The sequence below is a fragment of the Oncorhynchus keta genome, chromosome 30, assembly GCF_023373465.1.
Source record: "Oncorhynchus keta strain PuntledgeMale-10-30-2019 chromosome 30, Oket_V2, whole genome shotgun sequence".
NCBI lineage: Eukaryota > Metazoa > Chordata > Actinopteri > Salmoniformes > Salmonidae > Oncorhynchus > Oncorhynchus keta.
The window spans coordinates 58,549,696-58,562,966 of NC_068450.1; the positions used below are offsets into that span (position 1 = coordinate 58,549,696).

Sequence of the window (13,271 nt, forward strand, 5' to 3'; positions counted from 1 at the left end):
GCAGAACTGAGCGTGCGCGCAACTCCAGGGCCAAACTGAGCAGGCGCACTTCGTGATTTATTTTGCATTGATTGCTACTACCCCATATTACTGTCATACTACAACACTTGTAATTGTCTTCGCAACATTACAAATCACGTATCATGTCAATTCAGCAAGAATAATCATGTACAATGTTCTAACAACATAGATAACAACATTCAAACTCAAGGTCACTATAGGCGTGTGTGTGTGTGTGTGTGTGTGTGTGTGTGTGTGTGTGTGTGTGTGTGTGTGTGTGTGTGTGTGTGTGTGTGTGTGTATGTGTATGTGTATATTGCAGTAAGTAATGCAGTAAGTGAATATCCATCTCCCCAAAACACAGCAAAACACAAACATACATTGCCTTTGGAAACTATTCAGACCCCTTGACCTTTTCCACATTTTGTTACGTTATAGCCTTATTCTAAAATGGATTTTAAAAATAATCATCTTCAGCAATCTATGAACAATACCCCATAAAGACAAAGCGAAAACATGTTTTTAGAAATGTTTGCAAATTTATTACAAATAAAAAACTGAAATATTTTATTTACATAAGTATTCAAACCCTTTGGTATGAGACTCAACAATTGAGCTCAGGTGTATCCGGTTTCCATCGATCATCCTTTAAATGTTTCTACGACTTGATTGGAGTCCACCTGTGGTAAATTCAATTGATTGGATATTATAAGGTCCCACAGTTGACAGAGCATGTCAGAGCAAAAACCAAGCCATGAGGTTGAAGAAATTGTCTGTAGTGCGCCGAGACGTGATTGTGTCGCGGCACATTTCTGGGGAAGGGTACCAAAAGATTCTGCAGCATTGAAGGTCCTCAAGAACACAGTAGCCTCCATCATTCTTAAATGGTAGAAGTTTGGAACCACCAACACTTTTCCTAGAGCTGGCCGCCCGGCCAAACTGAGCAATCGGTGGGGAAAAGGGCCTTGGTCAGGGAGGTGACCAAAAACCTGATGGTCACTCTGACCGAGCTCTAGAGTTCCTCTGTGGAGATGGGAGAACCTTCCAGAAGGACAACCATCCCTACAGCACTCCAACAATAAGAGCTTTATGGTAGAGTGGCCGGACAGAAGCCACCCCAAAGTAAAAGGCATATGACAGCCCACTTGGAGTTTTCCAAAAGGCATCTAAGGACTCTCAGACCATGAGAAACAAGATTCTCTGGTCTGATGAAACCAAGATTAAACTTTTTAGCCTGAATTCCAAGTGTCACGTCTGGAGGAAACCTGGCACCATCTCTACAGTGGAGTGTGGTGGCAGCATCATGCTGTGGGGGTGTTCTTCAGGGACTGGGAGACTAATCAGGATCGAGGCAAAGATGACTGGAACAAAGTACAGAAATCCTTGTCCAGAGTGGTCAGGATCTCAGACTGGGGTGACGGTTCTCCTTCCAACAGGACAACACAGGAGTCCCTTTGGGACAAGTCCCTGCATGTCCTTGAATGTCCCAGCCAGAGCCCGGACTTTAAACCAATCAAACTTCTCTGACCCAGGAATGTGGAGGTGAACGGAAAGGCTCTGGAGCAACGAACCGCCCTTGCTGTCTCTGCCTGGCCGATTTCCCCCCTTTCCACTGGGATTCTCTGCCTCTAACTGGGGTTTTAGGCTGGGTTTCTGTAGAGCACTTTGAAATATCAGCTGACGTACGAAGGGCTATATAAATACATTTGATTCTCTGGAGAGACCTGAAAATAACTGTGTAGCAAAACTCTCCAACCAACCTGACAGAGCTTGAGAGCATCTGCAGAGAAGAATACAGAACACTGAATACAGGTGTGTCAAGCTTGTGGCGTCATACCCAAGAAGACTCGAAGCTGTAATTGCTGCCAAAAGTGCTTCAACAAAGTACTGAGTAAAGGGTCTGAATACTTATGTAAATGTGATATTTCAGTTTATTTTTTTATAAATGAGCAAAAATATCTACATTTGTTTTTGCTTTGTCATTATAGGGTATTGTGTGTGTATGGATTGAGGGGGGAAACAATTTAATCAATTTAATCAATGTTAGAACAAGGCTGTAACCTAAAATCTGGATAAAGTCATGGGGTCTGAATACTTTCCGAAGGCATTGTACAGAGCTCCACACCCAGAGTGTTTAGAACACTGTGTGCACAAGCTCGATTTCAGTACATACACTATCTTTCCACTAGAGTGTGGGGCTGCACTATACATTTTAGTGCTTCCTCTATCTTCATCTCTTTTGTTGAAACATGTGGAATTAAGTGTGGTAATGAATGCTACCAACCAGTGTTAGAATCCCAGTAATGTAATAGATGGAATATCCTGTAATGGGAAGTGAAGTAGGCTACATGCCAACTGTGAAGGAGAGCCTTCACTTTGGACAATTTTTTTTATTATATGGATTAAAGGTATTTATTGCAGTTTTTAAACTAAATTATTGTGTTGCAGTGTTAGTTTCTGTTTTGATTCTTAATTAATTTCATCCATGACCTGCACTTTCTATAATCTCAATTTTTTCCTATTGTATTGCCTAATTTGTGGGAGTAGCTAATTGGCACAGGATCCTGTAATGTTTAATCCGGGCCTGTGTTTTCTTGAAAAGGTGTGTTTCCTGACTGTGGAAGAGCCATTGATTTTAGCCACCAGCCATGTGCGTTTACTTTAAGTCTGCAGTTTTTAAAATAATTACTTTTAACTTTATTTCTCAGTTCTTTTAAGCCTTTTAGATAAGGTATCTGCCAGCTTGTCACACCAACTTCCAACTAAAGATTCTCCTGTCCTTAACTATGAAAATGGATGAATGTTACTGAAGTACTGTGGTAATGATTTCCATGCCCCTGTCTCCTCAGGTTTTGTCTACACATGAGTCAGGCTTTTCAACATTCTTAAGATGGTTTTGTCTGGTTAAGAAAAACATACACACTCTATACCTCAGTTCATCGGGGCGTGGGTTCTATAAGAAATCATAAGCATTCCACAGGGATGCTGGCTCATGTTGACACCAATGCTTCCCACAGTTGTGCCAAATTGGCTGGGTATCCTTTGGGTGGTGGACCATTCTTGATACGCACGGGAAACTGTTGGGGGTAAAAAGCCCAGCAGAGTAGCAGTTCTTGACACAAACCAGTGCACCTGGCACCTACTACCGTACCCCGTTCAAAGGCACTTAATTATTTGCCTTGTCCTTTCATGGCATACATACAGTCCATGTCTCAATTGTCTCAAGGCTTAAAAATACTTCTTTAACCAGTCTCCTCCACTTCATCTACACTGATTGAAGTGGATTTAACAAGTGACATCAATAAGGGATCATAGCTTTCACCTGGATTCACCTGGTCAGTCTATTTAATTGAAAGAGCAGGTGTTCCTAATGTTTTGTACACTCAGCGTAAATTATTTTCAGTGGCCTTGTGTTTTCTATGGAACTTTCTATCTGGTATTTGGCATATTATCTGGTATCTATAAATGGATAACTAACCGTTTGTAACCCTTTATAAATCGTTTTCTGTATACCTGAAAGTGTTACTGAAATATGCACGGGTACTTTCGAAGTGTAGTTTCACAAGTACATATAGGATCAGAAACCAGACTCTGGACTAGATTGGATGCTACAACATTCCCTGCCAGCCACAATTGAGGTTTTCATATGTTTGCCACACCTCTCTGGAAATCCTTCACCGGCTGTTTCATGCTCTTCACACCCATGTTCGAGGCGCTTTCAGCCGACACCTCGGCCATTCATCATAATGAAAGCAGCTTGTACTGCGTTTCATGACAGTCTGTGACAGGACCACTTTGATGGGAGACGATCTACAGGAGACCTTTGACCTTCCACAGACATGTTCTAGATTGGTTAGTGCTATCTGGGATCCATGGGACATCCCTACACTAAGTCCTAACCTGCTAGGAAATCAAAGAGAACGCCAACGCTACAGATTGCAAGCACATTGTGAATTGCATTAAGTTTTGGTTGAGAATGTGCTGCAGAGATGCTATGGATTGATGATTTTTAACCACCTGGCTGCTCGGCTTTATGTTAAAATGATGTCATCAGCTATCAGGAAAAGCTGAATTTATGTCCTTGCCAAACTCCTTTTCAATTCACTGCACATGTGTACATTCACCACACGATATGTACATCACACTGGGAAAAGACGTCAGATCACCATCTTGTCATTAAGCATGAATTCAACTTGAAATGAACCAAACCGTGAAACATTATTGTTGCTAGATGGTTGAATTGAACTGTGCAGAGATTCCTTTGGGCTGATCAGCATCATATAGGAAGTGTTAGAGAGATCCTCATCATGTTTTACTTGTCTCCCCATGAAAGGGGACGGTATATCTGAACCAGATTTGAGCAGGCCTATTTCTCATGACGGCATTCTTGCGTGGCAGCTCACCTCTGATTGCTTTCTGCCTCCAGGTTTGGAATACTGTGGGCTATAAAAAAAACACACGCTGTCACCACCAAGTGCACAGCTGGAGCAGAGCTGCGGCCAGGGGAATGCGTATGGATTTTCACTACCTTTGCATGAGCTCTATATTCCAGATTTTTTTTAAACTCAGAGTGGAGTGAATCAAAAGTTTAAAAAATATATTTTCCTATTTAAAAAAATGCCAATCCATAAAGACAAGGTGAACGGGGTATTGTGAACCGAAACTGATTGTTGGAGTGCTAAATTCTCTGGAGGAGCAGCTACAGCTAATCTTCTAAACACTTTTATAGTCTTGCCTCACCCCCTGCAGCTGCAGCCAAAGACTAGTGCCTTCATATGAATGTGAATCATGGAAAATTGTGCGAGCAAGGTGCGCTGCCTAGAGCCCTAGAAGTAAATCACTACCAGTCTCCTTACAAAAAAGCTTTGCTTTGTTCTGTGGGTGAGGCTTCCGGAAGCTATTATTCCCAGAATGAGACATCAGGGCAATATGGGGCAGAAAAGGGAATTTACCCTGGTCACCAGTGGATAATAGTAAAACATACGAGGCAACAAACAAGAACGGACAAAGGCCCATAAACTGATTACAACTATAGTCTTAATAAATTGGATCTTTGCTATTACAGCCCGGAGGTGCCATCCCAAACTCCATTTATAAAAAAACAAAAACTATTATAAAAATAACATTTTACCCCCACACTTTCCCCCAGCTTATCCCTGCCCCGCGAGATCTCCTTGCCCCGCCCTTCTCCAAACATGGAGTGGCTGTGAGTGAAAGGGGGCTGGTTCTGCCTCTACTGTACTCACTGTGTCTGTGTGAGGATGGCTGCAGTTAAAGAAACCTCAGGAAACCCAGTGTGAACCAGAGCACAGACCTCCACAGACCCTCTACTCACTGCTGCTGTACTGCAGACATCCTACCTGACCTGACCAGCTCCCATCCTGCAGACTGACACCATCACAGGAGCAGGACAAGAGCAGGAGTCTAAGTGGAACTTAACCTGAACAACACTTGAAACTGTCTTATTTTTTCCTCTGCTTCTCTTGCTCCCTCTGATTCTCTCATGTGCATCTTTCTCAATCCTGAACACTGAGCTGAGTATATTGGAGACCTGAGCCTGCAGCACTGTATTGTGAGTATGTGCAGGATCAAGTTACAATGATACAGGTTATGGGTCTCAGAAAATGGTGGACTTTTGCACCTCTGTGTTGGTGTGCAGATTTTCATGTGAGACAAGTTTCTACCTGAACACAAGCTGAATTTTCTGTTCTGGCTGCCCCCCCTCTCTCTCTCTTTCTTGTTCTCTCTCTTTCTTGTTCTCTCTCTCTCTCTCCCTCTCCCTCTCGCTCTCTTTCTTGTTCTCTCGCTCTCGCTCTTTCTTGTTCTCTCTCGCTCTCTCTCTCTTGTTTTCTCTCTCTCTTTCTTGTTGTCTCTCTCTCTCTCTCTCTCTCTCTCTCTCTCTCTCTCTCTCTCTCTCTCTCTCTCTCAGAGGAGGAGAACAGGTGGTGATGTCCCCTTCTCTGTACTGGTTCTTGCTGCTCTGTAGACTCCACAGTCTCTGGGCTCAGGATGACTATAGTACCCATGATGATAGAACCATGGACAGGAGAGCCAAGAACCAACTACTGACAACCAACGTCATACCCAAGAATGGCCAATGTAAGAGTCCCAAAAGTATTTATTTGTTTTAAAGGAGAGACACAGAAACGTTTTTCTTAGACATAGTGTTGGCTAGAATTGATAGGATATGTTCACTTCTGAAAATACTACATGGGTAAAGCATCCATCACCGAAAAAAAATGTGTGGCTGCAAGAAAATCTCATTTTAAAGAGTCATTGGCAAATGATGGGATCCACTTAAAAAATGATTATATCTCACAGCCAGGCTTAGAAACCCATCCATCTCAGTGCCAACCATTCTGTTCCTTGAACATTTTTCTCCCTCAAGAGCTGGGTATCCCCGGGCACATTCTTTCGGACACGTTTCTTTGAACATAAATATGATTTATTCCCGGTTTATATTGGATATGTGCCCTCGCTCCTTGAAAAATATTGTAGGTTAGGATGCCTTGTGTGACTCGTTTCTCCGAGAGCCTTTTAGATATCAGACAGGAATCAGGAACATCAGTTCACAGTTCAAGTCATGGCTCCCCTCCAAGCTTCACCTTGATAAATAAATCATATCAGATCTTTTCTGGGTTCAATCTTCTCTCTGAGTCATTAAGGTTCAGTATCTCAGAATTTAAGCTTCTGAGTGGCTTTGGTCTAGCTTAAGCTTCAGAGTTGTGGTCAGTCGTTGGTCAATGTTGGTCTTGAGTTGGATGTGAGAAAGTACCTAGCTTGACCCAGACCACCCCCTGTATTTTGGTTAGCGCACCAGGTGGTGCTAAGTTAAATAGGTAGTGGGTAGGCAGGTAAGATAGGAGAGGGGGCTTTGATATTGACTTTCTTTGCTTTGGTTCCGTCCAGCCCCTTTTTCCCCATATTACCGTGTGACGGAATAAATTATTTGTAATCGGTACCACTCTCTCTGCCTATGTCATCCTTACTCACACCTACAGTCCCATACCCCTTTCACTTCACGGAGAGTTGAGTTGTAGCAGGGTGTTGCGTTCCCTCTTCACAGAGGCGTGCGTAACACTGATCTCCTGTTTTGAAATGGTAGTGACCCCCAGCTCTGTGAACCACTTACGTAATGTAGCTAGCTAATGTTGTACCCAGTACGTGAACTGATGAATGATCCTTCTTTGGTGTTAGCGGTGGACATGAGAAAATATCCAGTTTTACCCATATCGGATCTCCTGCTTTGAAATGGGGTTGACCCCAGCTCTGCCCTCTGCCAACCAAAGATTGACAAATTAGCGGTAGCTAGCTACGTCTTGTGTAATGTGCATGGTACATGATAAATTAACAATTGGTTAACACTTTTTTCATGTTCTTAGCACTTTTGAACGATGACTGTGGCCTGGAGCTGGCCTTCCTGGTGGACAGCTCGGAGAGCGCCAAGGACAACCACGCCCAGGAGAAGAGGTTCGCCACAGATGTGGTTGAACGCCTGCAGGGGGTCAATCTCCAGACGGGCCGGGCTCTCAGCTCGCGAGCCGCCCTCCTGCAGTTCAGCAGCCATGTGATCATCGAGCAGACCTTCAAGCAGTGGAGGGGGGTGGCTAACTTCAAGACTCGCATCGCACTCATCGGATACATCGGCCACGGCACCTACACCACCTACGCCATCACCAACCTGACCAAGATCTACATGGAGGAGTCAGAGCCAGGGAGCATCAGGGTGGCCATACTGCTGACGGATGGCATCTCCCACCCCAGGAACCCAGACATCTTCTCCGCCGTGGTCGACGCCAAAAACCAGGGTGTGAAGTTCTTCATGGTGGGCATCACGCCCGCGGCCAATGACATCTCCAACGTGGCACAGCTTCGTCGGCTGGCTAGCTCCCCAGCCAATCGCTACCTCCATAACCTTCAGGACAGGGGCATCGTGGAAAAGGTCATCAAAGAGATTGTAAGTGCAACATCATCACGTTTCGTCATCTGGTTCAGGTTGTGGTTTGTTGAGATGTAAATTCAGTCCACATTTTTCAGGTGTCTAGAGAAAAAGGTCTCTGTAGTTTGCTGAATGTGTCTTGTGGCTGTATAACTGCTTATGGTAGGGAATTTTAAATCTGTGTGGACTCCTCCCTCTTGGGAATTGGCATTCACCATCGGAATGACAAATCAGGCTTTGTCAAAACAGTGCGCCCTCAGGGCCATATTTTGCTAATCACTCTTTGGATATTACCATGTATACAACAAGCTGGGCCTGGAAAATGGTTTGAGAAGAAATGGATGCAAATGTATTTGGATTACACAATATTATGTAGGCTTACTCATGTCAAGACTTGCATGCTTTATCTTTGCCGGTTGAAGAGGAATCATGTATATTTAGTGTTTCAGCATCTCCTAACAGTCTAGGATAAATAATATATTATGCTTTTTGGGGGCATCCTGTGTGGTGTCAACTCGCTGCACCTGCTAAGGTTGTCATAGTTGCTGGTGATTTGGTCCCCTCTGTCATCACAAACACAGTACCGTTATATTCATACTGTTATCGCTCTAGCACCTTGTTTAGTCTTCACTTGACATGGGGAAATGCAGACATCAATATTTTTGACTGTGGCCCCTGGCTGGTGTTTCTGAGGCATTTTGTGGGAAACCATTCCGGTGTTTCAAACTATTTTAACAACATTCTTTTTGAACTGAAACCTCAGGTAAAAGTAGTCATGGAAATGAACCCTTTGATGTCTGTCCAATAAGACGGATTCGGGCATGAAACAGTACAGTAGGTCTAGAGACACAATATGAGTTCAGGACCTGTTTAACTATACCATTGGTTCTACGTTGAAACTCTGTGGAAAACTGCTGTGTGCAGTAGAAACGAAGCTCAGCAAGATCACGCACGGCTGAATAGCTCAACGAGTCTCACGCACACCCATCGACTTCACAACCAATTGTTGACGCAGGTGTTAGACATAACACAATCAAGAAAATCGGGTCATGAAATCCATATTAACCAGCTACGCGCTCTACTGCTAGATCCATATGGACTGATTCGAGTTGCGTTCGGGTACCCAGTAGCACCCAGTCAACACAGCGGCTTCATCCTGTTTCAGGCGGCATCTGTATGTCATAAGTCTGTCTGTCCCATTAGCTTGTCTTTTTGTCTCTTGTCTTTTTATCTCTTGTTTTTTTGTCTCTTGTATGCTTCTGTCTCCGGCGGGATCAGCTCCAATCCTCTCACGGTAAAAATAAACAGACCTTCTGTGGCGGCTTCAAGTGCTTCTCTGCGAGCGGAAATATACTTTGGATGCTCCGAGACCATTGCATGTAGTTTGTGTTTGTTTCTGTTGAATGTCGACCATTCCCCCTCCATATAGAATGTGGCTGGCTGTCAGCTGGCAACAGAATCATTCTTCTACCAGTTTTTTGAGGATTAGGCCTCCAGCTGACATGATCAGGTGCTGGAGGTTGAAGTAGACTTGTACAGTGAGATGAAGGCAGAGATTGAGATAGACTAAGAATTAGTCACACAGCTGAGTTTAGAGAGCCCTGGGAAAACTTGTCACTCCTGTAATGAACACGATGGGAGCGCAGAGCGCAGCAGGTGTTTATTTGTTAAGGACCACATGAGGCGGCAGGTAGCTGGGTCCAGGGGCAGGCAGAGGGTCATACACAGAGGGTCCAAAAGGGCAACAGTACAGGTTAGGGAAAAGGATAGTAATGTCGTCAGGGAGATCAGGCAATAGGTTGATAACAGGAAAGCCGATAGGCTAAAGTACAGGCAGGGAATAGGCGTCGTTAGTGAGGCAGACAAACTATCATAGACAGGCAGATTCAATCACAGGAACCTCAACACTCCAACTAAAAGTGTGTCACAAAACAAACAATACCTCACAATGATGGGGTGCAAAGAACTAAACTACATAGTGTGTGATAATTACAAACAGGTGTGTGAACAGGTGATCAGAATTCCGGTGATTGGGATCTGGAGAGTGAGCTGCGTTCAGGGGATATATGTGTTTGAGAGTGTGAGCTGGAAAGTGGGCTGGAAAGTGAGCTACGTTCAAGGGATCTACGTGTTTGAGAGTGTGAGTTGGAAGCAGATCTTACAACTCCAGCCTAAACTCTCCTGAAATGAGTAACTTGAACAGGTTAGATTCCCAAACCCATATCACTGGGATAATCCAAAATGCACCTAAACAGGTATTTCATCAATCAACATTAAAATAACCATTTAGGGAAAGGAACCATTGGGCAAAATTTGGTTGAATCAAAGTCGTTTCCACATAATTTCAACAATAAAATTCAATTTGATGACGTTGAATTAACATGGAAAACTGATTGGATTTGCAAAAACGGCATCAAAGTGAGGGAATTGCATTTTCTACACCCAACTTTTAACCTAAATCCAATGACATGGTGACGTTTTTTGTCGATTTCACGTTGAATTCACGCTAGTTGACACCTCAACCAAATTCAAATCAAAACTAGACGTTGAATTAACGTCTGCGCCGAGTGGGAGAGGAATGTCCTGACTTTGTTCAACAGTCACTGTCTCGCCATGAGATATGTGTCGAATAAATATGAAGTGCACTAAATTTTGACCAATTATTTGTTTTTCTCATTTCACAGACAGAGTTGGCTGATGAGGGGGTAAGTCCCAGTTATCTAGACCTACTAATCTTGATATACTGCATCCTTTTCACACATTAGTCAATGAACTCTCCTCTTTAGGAGTCTAAACTCCTGTCTGACCCCCTATGTTGTGTCCTTGTGGTTTTAGTGTCCTCTGGCCCTGAAGTGTGCGTGTGACAAGGGAGAGAGGGGACCCATTGGCCTCCAGGTAAGTGTCTGAACATGACCAACATCACCCTCAAGCTCCCCTCGACATCAATACATTGAGATTACAGCCCCTTTTCGAATTGAACATCCTGTAGTGGACGATTACTTCAAAACTGAAGGACAGTACAGTACCAACACACAAAGCCTGCCTTGATGCTTACACGTGAGATAATTGCGGGGCTTTGGTAGGCTTTAGTGATTTGTGTGGTTAGAGGCGATTCATATCTGCTTCCCTGAAGCAGTGATAGTGTGGCAAATGCTTAACATTCCTGCTTCACTTTATGATCAGCAAAGCCGGGACAGATATCGGCTTGGGAAAATCTGCAGAATTCTGATGTTATAGGTTACATTAAAAAAGTATGTTTCCGGTTGATCTAATAAGGATGCGTTTGTTTTTTGTTTTAGTCATAGGCAGTCACAATATCCACATAAGTAAATACATTTGAAGTCGGAAGTTTACATACACCTTAGCCAAATACATTTAAACTCAGTTTTTCACAATTCCTGACATTTAATCAGAGTAAAAAATCGCCGTCTTAGGTCAGTTAGGATCACCACTTTATTTTAAGAATGTGAAATGTCAGAATAATGCTAGAGTGAATGATTTATTTCAGCTTTTATTTATTTCATCACATTGCCAGTGGGTCAGAAGTTGACATACACTCAATTAGTATTTGGTAGCATTGCCTTTAAATTGTTTAACTTGGGTCAAACTTTTCGGGTAGCCTTCCACAAGCTTCCCACACTAAGTTGGTTTAATTTTGGCCCATTTCCCCTGACAGAGCTGGTGTAACTGAGTCAGGTTTGTAGGCCTCCTTGCTCGCACATGCTTTTTCAGTTCTGCCCACAAATTTCCTATAGGATTGAGGTCATGGCTTTGTGATGGCCACTCCAATACCTTGACTTTGTTGTCCTTAAACCATTTTGCCACAACTTTGGAAGTATGCTTGGGGTCATTGTCATTTGGAAGACCCATTTGCGACCAAGCTTTAACTTCCTGGCTGATGTCTTGAGATGTTGCTTCAATATATCCACATAATTGTCCTTCCTCATGATGCCATCTATTTTGTGATGTGCACCAGTCACTCCTGCAGAAAAGCACCCCCACAACATGATGCTGCCACCCCCGTGCTTCACGGTTGGGATGCTGTTCTTTGGCTTGCAAACATCCCCTTTTTTCCTCCAAACATAGCGATGGTCATTATGGCCAAACAGTTCTATTTTTGTTTCATCAGACCAGAGGACATTTCTCTAAAAAGTACGATCTTTGTCCCCATGTGCAGTTGTAAACCGGCTTTCTATTGGCGGATTTGTGGATATAGATACTTTTGTACCTGTTTTCTCCAGCTTCTTCACAAGGTCCTTTGCTGTTGTTCTGGGATTGATTTGCACTTTTCGCACCAAAGTCCGTTCATCTGTAGGAGAAAGAATGTGTCTCCTTCCTGAGCGGTATGATGGCTGCGTGGTCCCATTGTGTTTGTACAGATGGACGTGGTACCTTCAGGCATTTGGAAATTGCTCCCATAGATGAACCAGACTTGTGGAGGTCTACATTTTTTTCTGAGGTCTTGGCTGATTTCTTTTGATTTCCCCATGATGTCAAGCAAAGATGCACTGAGTTGGAAGGTAGGCCTTGAAATACATCCATACTTACACCTCCAATTTACTCAAATTATGTCAATTAGCCTATCAGAAGCTTCTAAAGCTTGATCGGCTATGAAAAGCCAACTGACATTTACTCCTGAGGTGCTGACTTGCTGCACCCTCAACAACTACTGTGATTATTATTATTTGACCATGCTGGTCATTTATGAACATTTGAACATCTTGGCCATGTTCTGTCATAATCTCCACCCGGCACAGCCAAAAGAGGACTGGCCACCCCTCATAGCCTGGTTCCTCTCTAGGTTTCTACCTAGGTTTTTGCCTTTCTAGGGAGTTTTTCCTATCCACAGTGCTTCTACACCTGCATTGCTTGCTGTTTGGGGTTTTAGGCTGGGTTTCTGTACAGCACTTTGAGATATCAGCTGATGGAAGAAGGGCTATATAAATAAATTTGATTTGATTTGATAAAGCCATGACATCATTTTCTGGAGTATTCCAAGCTGTTTAAAGGCACAGTCAACTTGGTGTGTGTAAATGTCTGACCCACTGGAATTGTGATACAGTGAAATAATCTGTCTATAATCAATTGTTGAAAAAATTACTTGTGTCATGCACAAAGTAGATGTCCTAACCGACTTCCAAAACTATAGTTTGTTAACAAGAAATTTGTGGAGTGGTTGAAAAATGAGTTTTAATGACTCCAACCTAAGTGTATGTAAACTTCTGACTTCAACTGTAGGTCATTGTAGTCTTTTACCTAACTGACCATTTCTACTGTAGACTGTTCACTTGGTGACCAGACATTGTAGAATATTATAGTCTATCCCCACTGG

At 43.2% G+C, this 13,271-nt stretch overlaps 1 protein-coding gene across 2 annotated transcripts in view; it reads left to right on the forward strand.

Annotated features, from left to right (window-relative positions):
* The first annotated feature begins 5,221 nt into the window (after positions 1-5,221).
* LOC118363179 (collagen alpha-1(XXVIII) chain-like) overlaps positions 5,222-13,271 on the forward strand; it is a 36,014-nt gene continuing 27,964 nt past the window's right edge. For both annotated transcript variants that reach the window (XR_008087657.1, XM_052488663.1), the window contains exons 1-5: positions 5,222-5,572; positions 5,930-6,099; positions 7,383-7,957; positions 10,624-10,644; positions 10,775-10,834. Coding sequence is in view for 1 of the 2 variants with exons in the window: in XM_052488663.1 (XP_052344623.1) it covers positions 5,949-6,099; positions 7,383-7,957; positions 10,624-10,644; positions 10,775-10,834 (807 nt within the window). In the remaining variant the exon portion in view is untranslated. The remainder of the gene's footprint in view (positions 5,573-5,929; positions 6,100-7,382; positions 7,958-10,623; positions 10,645-10,774; positions 10,835-13,271) is intronic.